The 20,764-nt window shown below is 36.2% G+C and overlaps 1 protein-coding gene across 2 annotated transcripts in view; it reads left to right on the top strand.

Moving 5' to 3' along the window:
- The window catches only part of SMAP1 (small ArfGAP 1), a 204,069-nt gene that overhangs the window by 108,220 nt on the left and 75,085 nt on the right, over positions 1-20,764 (top strand). Inside the window, exon 6 of one of the 2 annotated variants that reach the window (XM_040473891.1) lies at positions 9,728-9,808. The exons of the other annotated variant lie outside the window; for it this stretch is intronic. Within the exon in view, the coding sequence (XP_040329825.1) occupies positions 9,728-9,808 (81 nt within the window). The remainder of the gene's footprint in view (positions 1-9,727; positions 9,809-20,764) is intronic. 2 annotated transcript variants of the gene reach the window in all.

Genomic DNA, 20,764 nt, shown 5'->3' on the forward strand with positions numbered 1-20,764 from the left:
ATTTGCAAATATCTTTTCCCCTTCCGTTGGTTGCTTTTTAGTTTTGTGGATTGTTTCCTTTGCTGTGGAGAAGGTTTTTATCTTCATGAGGTCCCAATAGTTCATTTTTTGCTTTTAATTCCCTTGACTTTGGGGATGGGTCAAGTAAGAAATTGCTGCAGCTGAGGTGAGAGAGGTCTTTTCCTGCTTTCTCCTCTAGGGTTTTGATGGTCCTGTCTCACATTCAGGTCCTTTATCCATTTTGAGTTTGTTTTTGTGAATGGTGTAAGAAAGTGGTCTAGTTTCATTCTTCTGCATGTTGCTGTCCAGTTCTCCCAGCACCATTTGTTAAAGAGGCTGTCTTTTTTACATTGGATATTCTTTCCTGCTTTGTCAAAGATTAGTGGACCATACTTTTGTGGGTCTAGTTCTGGGGTTTCTATTCTATTCCATTGGTCTATGTGTCTGTTTTTGTGCCAATACCATGCTGTCTTGATGATTACAGCTTTGTAGTAGAGGCTAAAGTCTGGGATTGTGATGCCTCCTGCTGTAGTCTTCTTCAAAATTACTTTGGCTATTCGGGGCCTTTTGTGGTTCCATAAGAATTTTAGGATTGCTTGATCTAGCTTCGAGAAGCATGATGGTGCAATTTTGATTAGGATTGCATTGAATGTGTAGCTAGCTTTGGGTAGTATTGACATTTTGACAATATTTATTCTTCCAACCCATGAACACGGAATGTTTTTCGATTTCTTTATATCTTCTTCAATTTCCTTCATAAGTTTTCTATAGTTTTCATCATACAGATCTTTTACATCTTTGGTTAGATTTATTCCTAGGTATTTTATGCTTCTTGATGCAGTTGTGAATGGGATCAGTTTTCTTTATTTGTCTTTCTGTTGCTTCATTATTATTCATTATTATTCTGTTATTCATTATTCATTATTATTCTGTTGCTTCATTATTATAAGAATGCAGCTGATTTCTATACATTGGTTTTGTATCCTGCAACTTTGCTGAATTCATGTATCAGTTCTAGCAGACTTTTGGTGGAGTCTATCGGATTTTCCACATATAATATGTCATCTGCAAAAAGTGAAAGCTTAACTTCATCTTTGCCAATTTTGATGGCTTTGATTTCCTTTTGTTTTCTGATTGCTGATGCTAGAACTTCCAAGACTATGTTAAACAACAGCGGTGAGAGTGGACATCCCTGTCGTGTTCCTGATCTCAGGGAAAGAGCCCTCAGTTTTTCCCCATTGAGGATGATATTAGCTGTGGGCTTTTCATAAATGGCTTTTATGATGCTTAAGTATGTCCCTTCTATCCCGACTTTCTCGAGGGTTTTTATTAAGAAAGGATGCTGAATTTTGTCAAATGCTTTTTCTGCATCGATTGACAGGATCATATGGTTCTTTTTCTTTTCTTTTATTAATGTGATATATCACATTGATTGATTTGCGAATGTTGAACCAGCCCTGCAGCCCAGGAATGAATCCCACTTGATCATGGTGAATAATTCTTTTTATATGCTGTTGAATTTGACTTGCTAGTATGTTATTGAGAATTTTTGCATCCATATTCATCAGGGATATTGGCCTATAGTTCTCTTTTTTTAATGGGTCTCTGTCTGGTTTAGGAATCAAAGAAATACTGGCTTCATAGAATGAGTCTGGAAGTTTTCCTTCTCTTTCTATTTTTTGGAACAGCTTGAGAAGGATGGGTATTATCTCTGCTTTAAATGTCTGGTAGAACTCCCCTGGGAAGCCATCTGGTCCTGGATTCTTATTTGTTGGGAGATTTTTGATAACTGATTCAATTTCTTCACTGGTTATGGGTCTATTCAAGCTTTCTATTTCCTCCAGTTTGAGTTTTGGAATTGTGTGGGTGTTTAGAAATTTGTCCATTTCTTCCAGGTTGTCCAGTTTGTTGGCATATAATTTTTCGTAGTATTCCCTGATAATTGCTTGTATATCTGAGGGATTGGTTGTAATAATTCCATTTTCATTCATGATTTTATCTATTTGGGTCATCTCCATTTTCTTTTTGAGAAGCCTGCTAGAGGTTTATCAATTTTGTGTATTTTTACAAAAAAAATAACTCTTGGTTTCATTGATCTGCTCTATAGTTTTTTTAGATTCTATATTGTTTATTTCTGCTCTGATCTTTATTATTTCTCTTCTGCTGGGTTTGGGGTGTCTTTGCTGTTCTGCTTCTATTTCCTTTAGGTGTTCTGTTAGATTTTGTATTTGGGATTTTTCATGTTTCTTGAGATAGGCCTGGATGCAATGTATTTTCCTCTCAGGACTGCCTTCACTGCATCCCAAAGCATTTGGATTGTTGTATTTTCATTTTCCTTTGTTTCCATATATTTTTTAATTTCTTCTCTAATTGTCTGGTTGACCCATTCATTCTTTGGTAGGGTGTTCTTTAACCTCCAGTGCTTTTGGAAGTTTTCCAGACTTTTTCCTGTGGTTGATTTCAAGCTTCATAGCATTGTGGTCTGAAAGTATGCATGGTATGATCTCAATTCTTGTATACTTATGAAGGACTGTTTTGTGACCCAGTATATGATCTATCTTGGAGAATGTTCCATGTGCACTCGAGAAGAAAGTATATTCTGTTGCTTTGGGATGCAGAGTTCTAAATATATCTGTCAAGTCCATCTGATCCAATATGTCATTCAGGGCCCTTGTTTCTTTATTGACCGTGTGTCTAGATGATCTATCCATTGTTGTAAGTGGAGTATTAAAGTCCCCTGCAGTTACCACATTCTTATCAATAAGGTTGCTTATGTTTGTGAGTAATTGTTTTCTATATTTGGGGGCTCCCGTATTTGGCGCATAGACATTTATAATTGTTAGCTCTTCCTGATGGATAGACCCTATAATTATGTTATAATGCCCTTCTTCATCTCTTGTTACAGCCTTTAATTTAAAGTGTAGTTTGTCTGATATAAGTATGGCTACTCCAGCTTTCTTTTGACTTCCAGTAGCATGATGGATAGTTCTCCATCCCCTCACTTTCAATCTGAAGGTGTCCTCAGGTCTAAAATGAGTCTCTTGTAGACAGCAAATAGATGGGTCTTGTTTTTTTATCCATTGTGATACCCTGTGTCTTTTGGTTGGCGCATTTAGTCCATTTACATTCAGTGTTATTATAGAAAGATAGGGGTTTAGAGTCATTGTGATGTCTGTAGGTTTCATGCTTGTAGTGATGTCTCTGGTACTTTGTCTCACAGGATCTCCCTTAGGATCTCTTGTAGGGCTGGTTTAGTGGTGATGAATTCCTTCAGTTTTTGTTTGGGAAGACCTTTATCTCTCCTTCTATTCTGAATGACAGTTTTGCTGGATAAAGGATTCTCGGCTGCATATTTTTTCTGTTCAGCACATTGAAGATTTCCTGCCATTCCTTTCTGGCTTGCCAAGTTTCAGTAGAGAGATCCATCACGAGTCTTATTGGTCTCCCTTTATATGTTAGAGCGTGTTCATCCCTAGCTGCTTTCAGAATTTTCTCTTTATCCTTGTATTTTGCCAGTTTCACTATGATATGTCATGCAGAAGATCGATTCAAGTTATGTCTGAAGGGAGTTCTCTGTGCCTCTTGGATTTCAGTGCCTTTTTCCTTCCCCAGATCAGGGAAGTTCTCAGCTATGATTCCTTCCAGTACACCTTCAGCACCTTTCCCTCTCTCTTCCTCCTCTGGAATACCAATTATGCATAGATTATTTCTGTTTAGTGCATCACTTAGTTCTCTAATTTTCCCCTCATACTCCTCGATTTTTTTTATCTCTCTTTTTTTTTCTCAGCTTCCTCATTTTCCATAATTTTATCTTCTAGTTCACCTATTCTCTCCTCTGCCTCTTCAATCTGAGTTGTGGTCACCTCCATTGTATTTTGCTGCTTATTTATAGCATTTTTTAGCTCCTCCTGGCTGTTTCTTCGTCCCTTGATCTCTGTAGCAATAGATTCTCTGCTGTCCTTTATACTGTTTTAAAGCCCAGCAATTAATTTTATGACTATTATTTTAAATTCACTTTCTGTTATAGTGTTTAAATAGTTTCTGGTCAGTTCGTTAGCTGTCGCTACTTCCTGGAGTTTCTTTTGAGGGGAATTCTTCCATTTCATCATTTTGGATAGTCTCTGGAGTGGTGTGGAACTGCAGGGCACTTCCCCTGTGCTGTCTTGAATAACTTGCGTTGGTGGGTGGGGCCACAGTCAGACCTGATGTCTGCCCCCAGCCCACCGCTGGGGCCACAGTCAGACTGGTGTGTACCTTCTCTTCCCCTCTCCCCTCTCCCCTCTCCCTTAGTGCGGGATTCACTGTGGGGTGGTGTGGCCCCTGCCTGGGCTACTTGCACACTGCCAGGCTTGTGGGTCTGGGGATCTGGCATATTAGCTGGGGTGGATCGGCAAGGTGTACAGGGGCAGGAGGGGCAGGCTCAGCTCGCTTTTCCTTCGAGATCCGCTTGGAGAGGGGCCCTGTGGCACCGGGAGGGAGGCAGACCTGTCGGAAGGATGGATCCACAGAAGCACAGTGTTGGGTGTTTGTGCATTGCCAGCAAGTTCCCTGACAGGAACTGGTTCCCTTTGGGATTTTGGCTGGGGATGGGCGAGGGAGATGGCACTGGCGAATGCCTTTGTTCCCCGCCAAGCTGAGCTCTGTCGTCCGAGGTTCAACAACTCTCCCTCCTGTTGTCCTGTAGTCCTCCTGCTCTCCGAGCAGAGCTGTTAACTTAAAAACTTCCAGATGGTAAGTCCCACTTGTTGTCAAAACACATTCCATCTGGCCCCTCTGCTTTTGCAAGGCAGACTCGGGGGCTCTGCTTTGCCAGCAGGCTGCCCCTCTGCCCCGGCTCCCTCCCTCCAGTCCGTGGGGTGCGCACTGCCTCTCTGCCCTTCCTACCCTCCTCCATGGGCCTCTTGTCTACACTTGGCTCCGGAGAATCCGTTCTGCTAGTCTTCTGGTGGTTTTCTAGGTTATTTAGGCAGGTGTGGGTGGAACCTAAGTGATCAGCAGGACGTGGTGAGCCCAGAGTCCTCCTACGCCGCCATCTTCTCCGAATATTTCTGAAATTTGTATGGAACCACAAAAAATCCTGAGTAGCCAAAGGAATCTTGAGAAACAGGAACAAAGCTGAAGGCCTCACATTTCAAACTATATTACAAAGGTATGACCATCAAAACAGTATGATATTGGCATAAAAGCAGATACCTAGATTGCTGCAACGGAATAGACAGCACAGAAATAAACCTGCATATATATGGTCAATTAATTTATCCCCAAGGACGCAAGAATATGAATGGAGAAAGCACAATGCCTTCAATAAATGGTTTGGAAAAACTGGACCAGTATCTTATTCTGTATACACAAATTAATTCAGTATGGATTAAAGACTTGAATGCAAGATTTGAAATCATAAAACTACTAGAAGAAAACATAGGCAGTTAAGTTCCCTGAGATCAGTCTTAGTGATGGTTTTTGGTTGTTTTTTTTTTTTTTTTTTGCATCTTACTTCAAAAGGTAGGGCAACAAATCAAAAATAAAGGGTACTACATCTAACTAAGAAGGTGTTGAACAAGAAAGGAGACTGTCAGTGAAAGGAAAAGGCAGCCTATTGGATGTGAGAAGATATTTGGAAACCATATATGTAATAAGGGGTTAATATTCAAAGTATGTAAGGAACTCACACAATTCAATAACAAGAAAAAAATCCCATAAAAATGTACATTTTTCCAAAGAAAACATACACATGACCCACTAGCACATGAAAAGATGTCCAGCATCACTAATCATCAGGGAACTGCAAATCAAAACCACAGTGAGATAGCATTGTTAGAATGACTTTTATCAAAAAGGCAAAAAATTTACAAATGTTAGGGCATAGAAAAAAAGGATCTATTATGCCCTGTTAGTAAGAATGTAAATTTGTGTAGCCATTCTGGAAAATAGTGTGTCGGTTCCTCAAAAAACTAAAAATAAAACTGTCGTATAATCTAGCAGTTCTACTTCTGGATATCTGAAGAAACTGAAAACACTAATTTGAAAAGATATGATTATTGCAGTATTATTCACAATAACCAAGATACGGAAACAGCCAAAGTGTCCATCTGTGGATGAATGGTTAAAGAAGATGTTGTTAAGGGGTGCCTGAGTGGATCAGTTGGTTGAGTGTCCCAATTCTTGATTTTGGCTCCTGTCCTGATCCCAGGATTTTAGTATTGAGCCCTGTGTTGGGCTCCACACTGAGTGTGGAGCCTGCTTAAGATTCTCTCTCTCTCTGCTCTTTCCCTGATCTGCATATGCTCTTCAAAATAAAAAAAAAAAAGAAAAATGTGGTTTATATATATATAACAGACACAATTCAGGCATATGAAAAATGAAATCTTGCCATTTATGACAACATGGATGAATCTTTATGGTATTATGCTAAGTAAAATAAGTCAGGCAGAGTAAGATGAATACCATATAATTTCATCTATATGTGAAATCTAAAAAGCAAAAGAAAGAACAAAAACAAAACTTATAGATGGAACGAGTATATTGGTGGTTGCCAGAGTTGGGGTTGGGGGGCATTGGAGAAGATCAAGAGATATAAACTTTCAGTTATAAAGTAAGTAATTTATGGATAGCAATGTATAGAATGGTAACTAGAGCAACAGTACTGTATTTCATTTATGTAACTTTATGTGGTGACAGGAGGAAACTAGACTTCTAGTAATGATCAATTCACAGTGCATGTAAATATTGAATCATTATGTTGTACACCAGAAATTAATGTTATATGTAAATTATACCTCAATTTTAAAAAAGGGCATTGGTCTAATTCAGTAGTTTCCAAAGTCTAATGTCAATAGCATTAGATATTAGAGAGAACCCCAGGGCAGTTTATTTATGCCTATTTGTGCTTTTTTTGTTATACTTTCAACATTTCTTTTATGTGGGTTTTATAATGTGCATAATATAGTGCTATATATACTTTGTAAATAAATATATACATTTGGTAGAGTATATATGCTTGTAACTTTTTAAGGTAGGAGTACATAATAAAAGTTTTTGAAGACCGTATCTTTGATTAAATCACTCAAGTGTCATTTGAGTATAATGAACCCACTGTGTGCTTATCTTTACCTTCTAGGAACTGAACATTTATTTCAGTTATTTTTACACAGAAAGTGTTTCACTGTATCATTTGTACATATAGCAACCAAGTTTCAGGAACTATTTTATAATACCAAACACTGCGGTACTTTGTTCTTGCTGAGAAAATAGTTTAAAACATATTAGGTTTTCACAGTACTCTTTGATCTTTTAGCAGCTTTTGATTCTAGAGATGGGAGTCATTTGTGGATCAAACTATATGATCTGAATTTAGAGCCCATGTTTTTAATGTTGCTTCAAAGCTTGTGTCATAATACCCCTGCTGGAATCAGATTGGATAACAGCCATATTTTAGCAGCTGAAATTCCAGGGTTAAAGAGAACTGAATTGTGCTCTCTCTTTATTAAACATAGGTAAATAATCTAATTCAGTTTTGGTGATTTCGTATGTGCTTACCAGTCATAGTGATTAGAAAGACAAGCTGCTTCTCCACTCTTTTGATTGTACCTTCCTTGAGAAATTAACAATCTTGTGAATTTATAGAATAATTCATTCCCAACATATTAGTGACAATCACTGATTGCCTTCTTCACCAAACATTTCATAATAGATAAAGGATTTTTGCATATTTCATTTATTCTTCACTTATTAACGGGAATAAGGTTACTCACCTCATAGAATTGTTGGAAGGATTAAATGAGTAAAAACACTGTCTCACACATAGTAAGGGTTCAGGAAATATTAACCATTGTTCTATGGAAGAATAGTACTAAGTACCAGTGCTCCACTGGATGGCAATGAACAGTGACTTGAGAGTTGGGGTCTTCCCTAGGTCCTCCTGCTGATGAGCTGTGTGGCTTTATCCCTTTCCTAATTTTTGTTCTTCATTTGTAAAATGATTATGACATTCTTTTCAGACACTTATTGATTAATTAAATTAGAAAATAAGGTGCTTATCACAGTGTCTGGCCCATAGGAACTTTTATTAAACCCTTATGTTATAGCCTAGGAATTGCCAGTATTTTCTCAATTACAAATAGTAAAAATTCTGCTGTTGAGAGAGGTGGTTCAAATACCATTTTAAAGGTACAAACAGGCCCATAGGCATTTTGACTAAATGTGCTTATGTGCTTCTTACTCTGCCTTTCTTGAGGTTCATCAGTGTATCTTTAACCATTTACTGAAAGGAAACTAAGATACTAACTAATACTCATTTGTTGTGATTCAGTTACAGGTTTCTAGATATCTCTTCCCTTTAAATGCCTTATGAACGCTCATTGTTTGATCATTATTTTAAAGTTTATTTATTTATTTTGAGAGAGTGCTCGAGAGTTGGGGAGGGGCAGAGAGAGAGGGAGAGAGGGAATCCCAAGCAGGCTGTGTACTGTCAGCACAGAGCCAGACTTGGGGCTCAAACCCATGAACCGTGAGATCATGCCATGAGTCGAAATCAAGAGTCAGACTCTTAACTGACTGACCCAGGCACCCCGAATCACTGTTTATTCTTTTATTTCATTTTCCTTTTTTGGCGAGTTTGGGGCCCTTAAGTTTTAATATTATATCCTGTTTTATCCTTCTTGGAAATGCAGATTGTGTACATCATAGTAGCATTACATTTTACCTAGACTGGATTGGGTTAAATACACTAACTGGTCAGTTTGCTCTGTTATCAGGGATATCCTTAACATTTTTTTAAATGAGAAAATTATTATTGTATTTGTCTTTTTAAAAATCACATTATGTAATGGACTAAACATATTTTGTCATAATTTTATTTATTTATTTTTAATGTTTATTTTATTTTTGAGAGAGAGAGAGAGAGAGACAGAGCATGAGCAGGCGAAGGGCAGGGAGAGAGGGAGACACGGAATCTGAAGCAGGCTCCAGGCTCTGAGTGGTCAGCACAGAGCCTGACTTGGAGCTTGAACTCACTGACTGTGAGGTCTTGACCTGAGCTGAAGTTGGACCCTTAACCAACTGAGCCACCCAAGCGCTCCTGTTTTGTGATAGTTTTAAATAGGTGCCTAGGTAGCTCAGTTGGTTAAGCGTCTGACTTCAGCTCAGGTTATGATCTCACAGTTTGTGGATTTGAGCCCCACATCGGGCTCTATGCTGACAGCTCAGAGCCTGGAGCCTGCTTCAGATTCCGTGTCTCCCTCTCTCTCTGCTCCTTCTCTGCTTGCGCTCAGTCTCTCTTTCTCTCATAAATAAAGATTAAAAAAATTTTTTTTAATTATATTTTCCCTTTTTGCCTCACATTTACATGTTGTAATGTCTTCATCTGTGTGAAGATCTGTGATCTTGCTCAAAGTTCAACATTATGGTTGGTATTAGGAAGCCTAATCTCTAAGATGGAGTGAGAATTTATTGAAAAAAAGTCTCATTTGTTTAAAACAAACTGAAATTTCGAAGAAGTTCTAAATACTTTCACCTCTGTCTTAAATTTCTTAAAACATGTTGTATTATCAACATGTAATCTCAATGAGAGTATGTAGTTGCTGTGTTTACTTTTATATTTCAGTATCACTGGATATTGTCATTTTTGAATCCTTCCTTAAATAATTACTGAAACGAATAAAATAAAAATGTGTTAACAGCTGACATTTCCTTAAAAGTGAACTTATCAAAACTTTGGTCTATGTTTTAGAAAGAAAAGGAAAAAAAAAAGGAAGAGAAAAAGAAAGAAAAGGAACCAGAAAAGCCTGCAAAACCTATTACAACTGAAAAGGTAAAATTCCTTTAAAAAAAAACCTGTTAAGATAACCATTCTATTTTTGTATTCTTACGTGAATGTCTTTGGGATATTTACAATATGTGAATTATCATTGTCAGTAAGTATGTTTTGAATGAATATGTGTGCTAAGCATGTCCTTCTAGATTGTCCTATATAAGTTTTAGTTATATATGTACGAGTATAGATCATGTGAGGTCCCCAAGGTCATTCTCTATTAATGACATAAAGAATGGTGTTTTTAGTTTTCATGCACAGACTTCAGTGAAAGTTTAGAGAATGAAGAGTTCATACCTGAAGGGGCCTTCAGAAAAGACTCCATTCATAGGGGTAAGCATTTGAGGTAGATTTTGAATTGTAGGTAGAATTAGAGTGGAAGGCAAGAATATATCCTTTGGAGAGAACACCTGAGGACAGGCATAGAAAATGAAAATAGACAAAATATATTTAGAAAAAACGTAATGGAGTTTGAAGAAAGATGATGTTTATGTAAAGAAAGTAGTGAAAAATAAGACCAGTGTGGTAGGTTGAGCTCAAATTGTAGAAGACTTTAAAGTCTAGGTTGATTATTTCTTAGAGGAAAGGCTGTGGGCATCATTTCCAAGTTTGTAAAGCAGAGATAAACCTAATTCAGAACGGTTCTTTTGGAACATTATTTTGGCAGCAGTGTACAAGATAGATGTGACTAGGCAAGCTAGAGGTAAAGAGAACATTAGCTTTTTATTATTACTTTTTTTTTTTTTTTTTTTGGAGAGAGAACATGCATGCTTGCGTGCATGCAAGTAGTGGAGGAACAGAGGGAGAGAGAATCTTAAGCAGTCTTCGTGCCCATTGCGGAGCCCAACTTGGGGGTTGATCTCATGATCTAAGCTGATACCAAGAATTGATTGCTTAACTGACTTAGCTGACTTAACTGACTTAGCTGATACCAAGAATTGGATGCTTAACATCCAGGCACCCCAGAACATTAGCTTTTTTTTTTTTTTTTTTTTTTAATTTTTTAAATCTTTTTTATTTTAGAGAAAGAGAGAGTGTGAGCAGGGAAGGAACAGAGAGAGAGGGAGACACAGAATCCCAAGCAGGGTCCAGTCTCTGAGCTGTCAGCATAGAGTCTGACATGGGACTCAAACTCACGAACTGTGAGTTCATGACCTGAGCCGAAGTCTGAAGCTTAACTGACTGAGCCACCCAGGTGCCCCCAGAGCATTATCTTTTTAAAAGGCTTTGGTTACATAATTATGGTAGCTTGACTTTGAATGTGTTTGATCATGAAAATATGGAAGCATGGTAAAGGAGTTGTCAGTAAAGGGAACATCCTTGATAGTAGTTGAAATTTTAAAAATTGACCTAACGCATGCATAAATTACATATACAAGATGCATACATTTAAAGCATACAATGCAGATACATACTGGTTCTTTCTCTGCTATTTATTTATTTATTTATTTATTTATTTATTTATTTATAATTTTATTTATTTTTGAGAGAGAGAGAGAGAGTGTGTATGAGGGAAAGAATCACAAGCAGGCTCCGTGCTGTCAGCATGGAACCAAATGTGATGCTCAAACCCGTGGACCTCAAGATTATGACCTGAACCAAAATCAAAGAGTTGGTTGCTTAACTGACTAAGCCACCCAGGCACCCCTCATTTATTAAAGCAATCTCTACCTTCAAAGGGTTGCAAACATGACTTTAGCACTTAAAATGTACCAAGTATCCCAAGACTCTTCAGTCCTTCATATAGCAAACTCTCCACTATCTAACCCCTTCCTAGAGGTCTCCATTCTTTATACCAGTTAAGACTTGTCCATTGTTGCCTAAACATACTTTCTATTTCTGTTCACTAAGTTTCTCTGCCAAGAATGTCCTTTCCTTTCCCCACCTTTTACCTAAAGTTTACTCATTCTACCTTTTCCATGAAGCTCCTCCAAATATCTCAACTAGACAGCATTTTTTCCTTCCTCAAAATACTGGCAACGTCATACATTTGATTTTATTACTTCCTATTTATATTATTGTTTAATCGTATTTTCAGATAACTTTTCTTATCTAGCACAGATGCATAGATGTTTCTTGAGATTATGCATCATTCAGGTGGGGACCAAGTCTTATGTTTCTTTGTTTTTTAACAGTTCTTGTGTGTAGTAGATATTTAGGATAAATATATGTACATTGATTCGTTGATGTTTTCATCTTTTAGTGTCTTGATTGCAAGGTCATGCAGAACAGTTAATAAACTGCAGCTTATTACTAAAATTAATTTATTAAATACTAAGATTGTAAGAACTTTGTTAAATGGAATTCTTCGCAATAATTATTTGGAATACTTTTCAGTTAAAGTTAATTTTTTTTAATATCACTTTGTTTTAATGATAGTTTAATGAATTAAAATCTTACCTTTCATCAAATTAAGTTTAGATGTTAAATATTACATTTTTTTGAAAGTTGTAATTAAGTTGGTAATTATAACTTGGTTACTTAAGTAGCTTTAATTCTCCTCTGGTAACTTTCTCTATAGCATGCATCAGTAAGCCCTAAGTGAAATGTCTTACAATTTCCTGTTTCATTAGAAAGGAATTTTAAAATCACTAGTAGATGTTATCTTTTGTTTCCAGAAATTGGAAATATCAAATAGTTTTTGTGATACTTGACAAGATATATCTACTTTTAAAATATCATATATTTATTTTCTCTCTTAAAAAAAAAAACCTTACCATTGAAATATAGTGAGCATTTTGATGTAGTAAACTTACATGTTTCATAGGCTTGTTTGTAAATATTTGCCTTCTGTTGCTTCCTGTGAAAAACGGTCACAGCAGTTACCTAAGAACTGAGTCTGTGGGTTGGGAGCTTGAGAAGAGCAGTTCAGAGTGTGTGAACAGTGAGAATCTAGGGTGATTCCTATATTATTTCCTTTTGATACTTAGGTTTTATTAAACTCAGTTCACACATCTTCTGTTATTCTTACTCAACCTACATTAGGACTTCTGCTGTTGATGATGGGAGCCTTGCTGAAAGAATAATCACGTAGAGGAAAACACTATAGTTCCTATCAAAATTTTGCAGTTAAGATAATGCAGAGTGTATAGGAAGGAAGATATATTTTGTTTTTTAATGTTTATTTATTTTTTTCAGTGAGTGCAAACAGGGGAGGACGCAGGAAGAAAAGGGGACAGAGTATCTGAAGCGGGCTCTGTGCTGACAGCAGAGAGCCCGATGTGGGTCACAAACTCATGAATTGTGAGATCATAACCTGAGCTGAAGCTGGGCGCTGAATCAACTGAGCCACCCAGGTGCCCCAAGGAAGATACATTGAGAAGTGTTACTATTTGGAAGGGTGTCTGAGTGCTCAGTCAGTTAAGCCTCTGACTCTTGGTTTCAGCTCAGGTCATGATCTCACAGTTCGTGAGTTTGAGCCCCATGGCAAACTTGGGGTTTGCCTCCTCTGCTCCTGTGCTCTCTGTCTCTCTCTTTTTCTGTCTCTCTCAAAATAAATAAATGAAACTTAAAAAAAAAGAAACCAGTGTAACAGTGAGGGAACTGAAAGGAAAATAGTACAAATGAAGAAGCTTTATAGCATCTAGGCATTTTCATACGTGTATTTTCATATGTAATATGCATTTTTCTTTATATTCTCTGTGAACTGATATTTTAAGCAGGCATATATAATCTGCAGAGGAGAAATTAGTAGTAATATTGATGAAAGTAATAGCAATAGTAGAATAAAATCATCAATATAAAGTAATAGTTGGCTTTATTAACTATCTCCTATATTCCAGGAACTTACAGGTGTACAATTTATATGTACAGTGTGTGTGTAAAGTGACCACCCATGTATTCATGGTATAAATCAGGAAGTAGATCATGGCCAGCACCCCAGAAACTGCCCCACTCAATACCATTCCCAATAAAAAAAAAACTTCCCTTCTCCACAGAGGTGGTAATTTCTTTGCATTTTAGAAATAGTTTTTTACCTTCTCTGCATGTATTTCTAAATAGTGTGGTTTTTTATTTTTTAAACATATGAGTGAAGTGATATCACAAATACTCTTTTGTATTTTCCTTTTTTTAATTAGCATTTTATTTATAAGGGTCAGTCGTATTGTATTTAGTTACAGTTTGTTCAGTTAATTGTTTTAGTATTTACATATATATTTATATATATAAGTGTTTATATATATTATTTATATATATAAAGTATTTATATAAAGTATATATACTTATACTTTATATATATATAAATACTTTATAAAGTATATAAAGTATTTATATATATATAATATATATAAATACTAAAACAACTGAACTGAATATATATATATATATATATTCCTTGTTTTATTTATCCATTCCACTGTTGATAAACATTTGGATTATATCCAGGCTTTAGCTGTTACAAATAGTGCTGCTGTGAACACTTTTGTACTTGGATCCAAGCATACATTTCTTTAGGATATTCTTAGGAATACAATTGTTGGGTCGTGACCTATCTTGAACTTTTCTATAGGATTAAATGGTTTTTCAAATTGTATACCAAATGTTTTCTGCTCTTGCCACATTTTTTTTTTTTTTTTTGAAATTTTATTTATTATTCAGAGACAGAGACAGAGTATGAGGTTGGGAGGGGCAGAGAGGGAGACACAGAATCTGAAGCAGGCTCCAGGCTCTGAGCTATCAACACAGAACCCGATGTGGGGCTCGAACCCAAAAACTGTGAGATCATGACCTGAGCTGAAGTTGGACGGTTAACCGACTGAGCCACCCAGGTGCCCACCACGTTCTTTACAATGTGTGGTGTTTTCAGAGAGTTTACAATTTGCAGTCTGGTGAGAATGTAATAGTCTCCCATTGTATTTTTAATGTCAGTTTCCTTCATTGCTAATTAGGTCAAGTGCCTTTTTCATATGTTAATTATCTTGTTTGGATTTCCTCTTTTGTTGGGGGCTCTGGTTCAGATCTTTTGCCTATTTTTCAGTTGGATTGCTTACCTTTTTCTCATTCATTTGTACCAGTCCATGTGTATGTATCACATGTAGAGGATACTCATCTTTTTCCAGTTATATGTTTGTAAATATCTTATCTTTGTAACTTTACGGTGGCTGGTTGTATTGCTCTTTTTGTTTCTAGTATTTGAATCAGTGCTAGAGAGCATCCTTGTCTTATTTCTGACATCAAAGGGAAAGCTTTTCACCTGTGTGTTAACTTTATTTCTCACAAAAAACTAGTTATTGTTGGTGGTCCCATTTTATAAATGAAAGAGCCGAGACTCAGAATAGGATTTGCTTAATGTTACCTAGTTTATTTGGAGAATTATTGAGTCTCATTTGGAAAAAGGATTTTACTTCTTTTTTTAAGGCAGCACATATTAAACTTCATTTCATATCTTTTCCTGTGTTTAAAAGAATGAGGCTTGGTAGTTATTTGTTCTAGAATACTTTTTCTAAATGCAGTTAACAAGTTATTAACATTATTAATATGATCTTGACACATAACAGTGGTAATAAATAAATGGTTACTTAAAAATAAGTTAATTTGGGGGTTAAAAGGAATCTTAGTACTCTAGTCCAATCCCTTATTTTATAAAGAAATAAACTAAGTCCTAGGAGGACCCAAGTCACCAAGAAGTAATTTAATCAGTGTGAACAGTTGTTGACAGCTCAGAGATTTGAATAGGTCTTCTGACTTTAGTCCCAAGCCATGTGTGTGTTTTCTAATTTGACATATATGTCTTCAGGTTCCTTTCTTGTTGTAATTTTTAGTTCTGTACGTCTTACATTGTTTACAATGAACTGTCCAGGGGTCCCTAAAAAAGAACTGTGTGTTTGTATATAACCTCATCTCATGTTATCCTGACTAGTGAATTAATAACTTTTATTGATTTGTCAGTTCTAGTAGGGACTTATTTAAATAAACTTGTTTTCTATTTCTCTTTCTCTTTCTCTTTCTATTTCTCTTTCTATTTCTCTTTCTATTTCATTCTATTTCTTTTGTTTAAATTGTATTTTGTACTTATTTAAATCTCACTGAGGTTTACATTTTTTGTGGTGTGAGTATCCATTACAGGGTCAGCTGAGGCTAGGTTTGCTTTCTTTTCTAAGAGTAGAAAGGTAAAACCTAAAAATTTAATGAATCAGGTGATTAATACGGTAGATGCTTTTGACATTTAAATATCATTTGTGGTTTAGATATTCTGCTAGAAAAATGTGTATCAATTTGACTCTTTCTAAAATAATTATCATACACTTGACATTTCTTTTTCTTTTAAAATGTTTATTTTGCGAAAGCAAGCGAGCAAGAGTGAGGGAGTGGCAGAGAGAGAGAGAGAATCCTGAGCAGGCTCCGCACTGCTAGCACAGAGCCTGACGTAGGGCATAATCTGACGACTGAAAACTCAGGACCTGAGTTGGATGCTTAACCACCTGAGCCATCCAGGCACCCCACATCCGACATAGCTAATTCATTTAGCTTAAATTTATCTACTAGGCTCTCTTCCAAGTAGCAAATATGTTCATGTAGATGAGAAGTAGTCTTACAGTATAGAAATGTATATGGGTTCTCCTTCAGTTTAAATAATCAGATCTTAATTTCTTTTTTGCAAGGTTCTAAGTTTTATAGTTTCTCTTTTTTAAAAGATTTTCATGTCAAAATACGGAAAATGGACAAATAGTCAATTCCGTGGTGGTGGTGGTGGTGGTGGTGGTGATGGTGTGGTGGTGGTGGTGGTGGGGTTAACCCCTTTTAACTTAACTGCTAGTATGCTTCTGGTTTTATTGCTAATTATTACAACCCATCATATGGGTTATTAGGGGTCAAGTTCTGAAACTTCTGAATTGAATGGTAAAAAATCTTTAATGTAGAATGAGCAAACTTTTCTGTAAAGAACCAGATAGTAAATATTTTAGGCTGTGGACTCTAAGCTATCTTTCACAACTACTCAATTCTTTCTTTGTAACACAAAAGCAGTAAATGAGTACTTACAGAAATACTCACCTGAATTTGTTAGAACCTTCCCTCTCTGTCTCACCAACAACTGAGAATTAGTTGTGCAGTAGAAGAAGCAGAGTCAGGAAGAGAGCCAGATTCAAGTCCTTGGTCTATGGTTAACTGTCTCCTTGGCAAAGTTAGTTAAGTACAGAAACTCCTGTTCTTTACTTATTAATGACAGGGTTTCCTAAATGATGTCTAGAGGTATTCTTGGTAATAATAGCTTTAAATTTAGAATTATTCCATCTACTGAACACAGGGACAGATTCCTAAAATCATTTGAAAATACCCTTAAAGATGTTTTTCAGTACTCTGCAGGGCTGGTCTTCAGTCAATGAGTTCTCCGTATTATTTCAGAATAGTTTTTCACCTACCATAGTTCTGATCTCTTAATCAGTTGTTTTACTGTTAAAACACAAAATCTAGGGGTCCCTGGGTGGCTCTGTCAGTTAAGCATCTGACTTCTGCTCGGGTCATAATCTCGCAGTTCATGAGTTTGAGCCTCGCGTCGGGCTCTGTGCTGTCTGTCAGCAACCTGGAGCCTGCTTTAGATTTTGTCTCCCTCTCTCTCTCTGCCCCTCACACTCTGTCTATCTCTCTCTCTCAAAAATAAATAAACATTAAAAATAACCCCACAAAATATACTTCAGGAGGAAAGGTAGTTATTCCTAATGCAAGTTACTTTTGTATTTATATAGAATGTACATATCACATATGTACATAAAATTTGGAAAAAATGGTTTAGTTTAAGGTATTTAGGTATTATTTGTTTGAATATTTATCTAAGTGTTAATTGCACCATTGTTTTTTTTAAGTTCTTTTTTCAATTCCAGTTAGTTAACATATAGTGTAATATTAGTTCCAGGGGTACAATAGACAAATGCCAGATGATTGCACCATTGTTTTTATATACAGTGGATATATTAACAATAATTCAGATAGTTTTTTCAAAGAGAAGATATTAATATTTTCATGGATTTTCTTTAAGTTCCTCTCTGAGGTAATTATAAGGAGAGTTAGGACACAATTATATACCTATCTTGGAATATTTTTATGTTTTTATGAACTTCAAATTCTCTTAATGTTCAGTTTTATTTCTTTTTTTTTTTTTAATTTAAATCTTAGTTAACATACAGTGCAATAATGGTTTGAGTAGAATTCAGTGATTCATCACATACAATACCCAGTGCTCATCACAAGTACCCTCCTTAATATCTATCATCCATCTAACTCATCTCTTATCCACCTTGCTCCATCAATATTCAGTTTGTTCTCTATCGTTGAGAGTCTCTTGTGGTTTGTTTCATGTATTTTGTTTCTTAAATTTCACATATGAGTGAAATCATATGGCATTTGCCTTTCCCTGACTGTTTTCGCTTAGCATAATATATTTTAGCTCCATGCACATCATTGCAAATGACAAGATTTCATTCTTTCTGGTGGCTGAGTAATATTCCATTGTACAATGTATGAGCTCTTCTTTATCCATTCATCAGTCAGTGTACATTTCAGCACTTTCCATAGTTTGGCTATTGTTGAGTGTTTTGCTGTAAACACTGACATGCATGTAACTCCGAATCTGTATTTTTTTATCCTTTGGGTAAATACCTAATAGTGCAGTTGCTGGATCACAGGGTAGTTCTATTTTTAGTTTCTTGAGGAACCTCCATACTGTTTTCTAGAGTGGCTGTTCAGTTTGTATTCCCACCGACAATGCAAGGGAGTTCCTCTTTATCCACATCCTTGCCAACACCTGCTGTTTCTTGTTTTGTTTAATTTTAGATTTTCTGACTGGTGTGAGGTAGTATCTCATCCTAGTTTTGATTTGTATTTCCCTGATGATAAGGGATGTTGAGCATCTTTTCAAGTGTCTGTTAGACAGCTGGATGTCTTCTCTAGAAAAGGGACTGTTCATATCTACTGCCCATCTATTTACTAAGTTACTTGTTTTTTTGTGGTTGAGTTTAATAAGTTCTTCATAGGTTTTAGATATATATTAACCCTTTATCAGAAATGTCATTTGCAAATACCTTCTCCCATTCTGTAGGCTGTCTTTTAGTTTTGTTGATTGTTTCCTTCCCTGTGCAGAGCTTTTCATCTTGATGAAATCCCAGTAGTTTCTGTTTGCTTTTGTATCCCTTGCCTTTAGCAACATGTCTAGTAAGAAGTTGCACTGCCTGAGGCCAGAGAGGTTTTTGCCTGTGTTCTCCTCTAGGATTTTGATGGTGTCCTGTCTCACATTTAGGTCTTTCATTCATTTTGAATTTATTTTTGTGTATGGTGTAAGAAAATGGTCCCGTTTCATTCTTCTGCATGTCTCTGTCCAGTTTTCCCAACACCCTTTGTTGAACAGACTGTCTTTTCCATTGGATATTCTTTCTTGCTTTGTCAAAGATTAGTTGACTGTATAGTTGTGGGTCCATTTCTGGGTTCTCTATTCTGTTCTATTGATCTCTGTGTCTGTTTTTGTGCCAGTACCATACTGTCTTGATCTCTACAGCTTTGTAATATAGCTTGAAATCCAGAATCACGATGCCTCCAGTGTTTTCATTTTCAGGATTGCTTTGGCTATTCAGTGTCTTTTGTGGTTCCATACAAATTTTAGGATTGTTTTTCTAGCTCTGCGAAAAATGCTGGTGGTATTTTGATAGGGATTGCATTAAATGTGTAGATTGCTTTGGGTAGCATAGACATTTTAACAGTGTTCTTCCAGTCCTTGACCATGGAATGTTTTACCATTTCTTTGTGTCCTCTTTAATTTCTTACATCATTGTTTTATAGTTTTCAGAGTATAGATCTTTTATCTGTTTAGTTTTATTCCTAGGTGTCTTCCTGTTTTTGGTGCAGTTTAAATGGGATCGATTACTTTATTTCTTTTTCTGCTCTTTGTTATTGGTGTATAGAAATGCAACACATTTCTGCACATTGATTTTATATCCTGTGACTTTTCTGAATTTATGTATTAGTTCTAGCAATTTTCTGGCGGAGTCTTTCAGACTTTTAGAGTGTCATGTCATCTGCAAATAGTGAAAGTTTGACTTCTTCCTTGACAATTTGGATGGCTTTTATTCCTTTTTGTTTGATTGCTGAGGCTAAGACTTTCAGTTCTGTGTTAAATAGTAATGGTGAGAGTGGACACCCTTGTGTTGTTCCTGACCATGTGGGAAAGGCTCTCAGTTTTTCCCCATTGAGGATGATATTAGTTGTGGGTCTTTCATATATGGCCTTTATGATGCTGAGGTATGTTCCATGTATCCCTACTTTGTTGAGAATTTTTATCCAGAATGGATGCTGTATTTTGTAATATGCTTTTCCTGCATCTATTGAGGGGATCATATGGTTCTTATCCTTTCTTTTATTAATGTGGTATATCACACTGATTGATTTGTGAATATAGAACTAGATCCACAGCCCAGAAATAAATCTCACTTGATCATGATGAATAATTCTTTTGAGGTACTGCTGGGTTTGATTTGCTAGTATCTTGTTGAGAAATTTTGCATCCATGTTCATCAGGGATGTTGGTCTGTAATTCTCCTTTTTAGTGGGGTCTTTGGTTTTGAAATCAAGGTATGCTGGTTTTGTAGAATGAGTTTGGAAGTTTTCTTCTATTTCTGTTTTTTGGAACAGTTCGAGAAGAATAGGCATTAAGTCTTCTTTAAATGTCTAGTAGAATTACCCTGGAAATCATCTGGCCCAGGACTCTTGATTTTTGGGAGATATTTGATTACTGATTAAATTTTTTTGCTGGTTATGGGTCCTTTATTAAAATTACTTTATTTTTATTTTATGTATTAATTTATCTAATTTTTATTGGAGAGTACAAGTTGGGGAGAAGGGAAGAGGGAGTGGGCAGAGAGAGAGAGTTAGAGTGAGTCTTAAGGAGGCTCCACATGGGGCTTATTCCTATGACCCTGGAATCATGACCTGAGCTGAAATCAGGAGTCAGACACTCAACCCACTGACCCA

The sequence above is a fragment of the Herpailurus yagouaroundi genome, unplaced genomic scaffold (genome assembly GCF_014898765.1).
Source record: "Herpailurus yagouaroundi ecotype Mexico unplaced genomic scaffold, PumYag 139, whole genome shotgun sequence".
Lineage (NCBI taxonomy): Eukaryota > Metazoa > Chordata > Mammalia > Carnivora > Felidae > Herpailurus > Herpailurus yagouaroundi.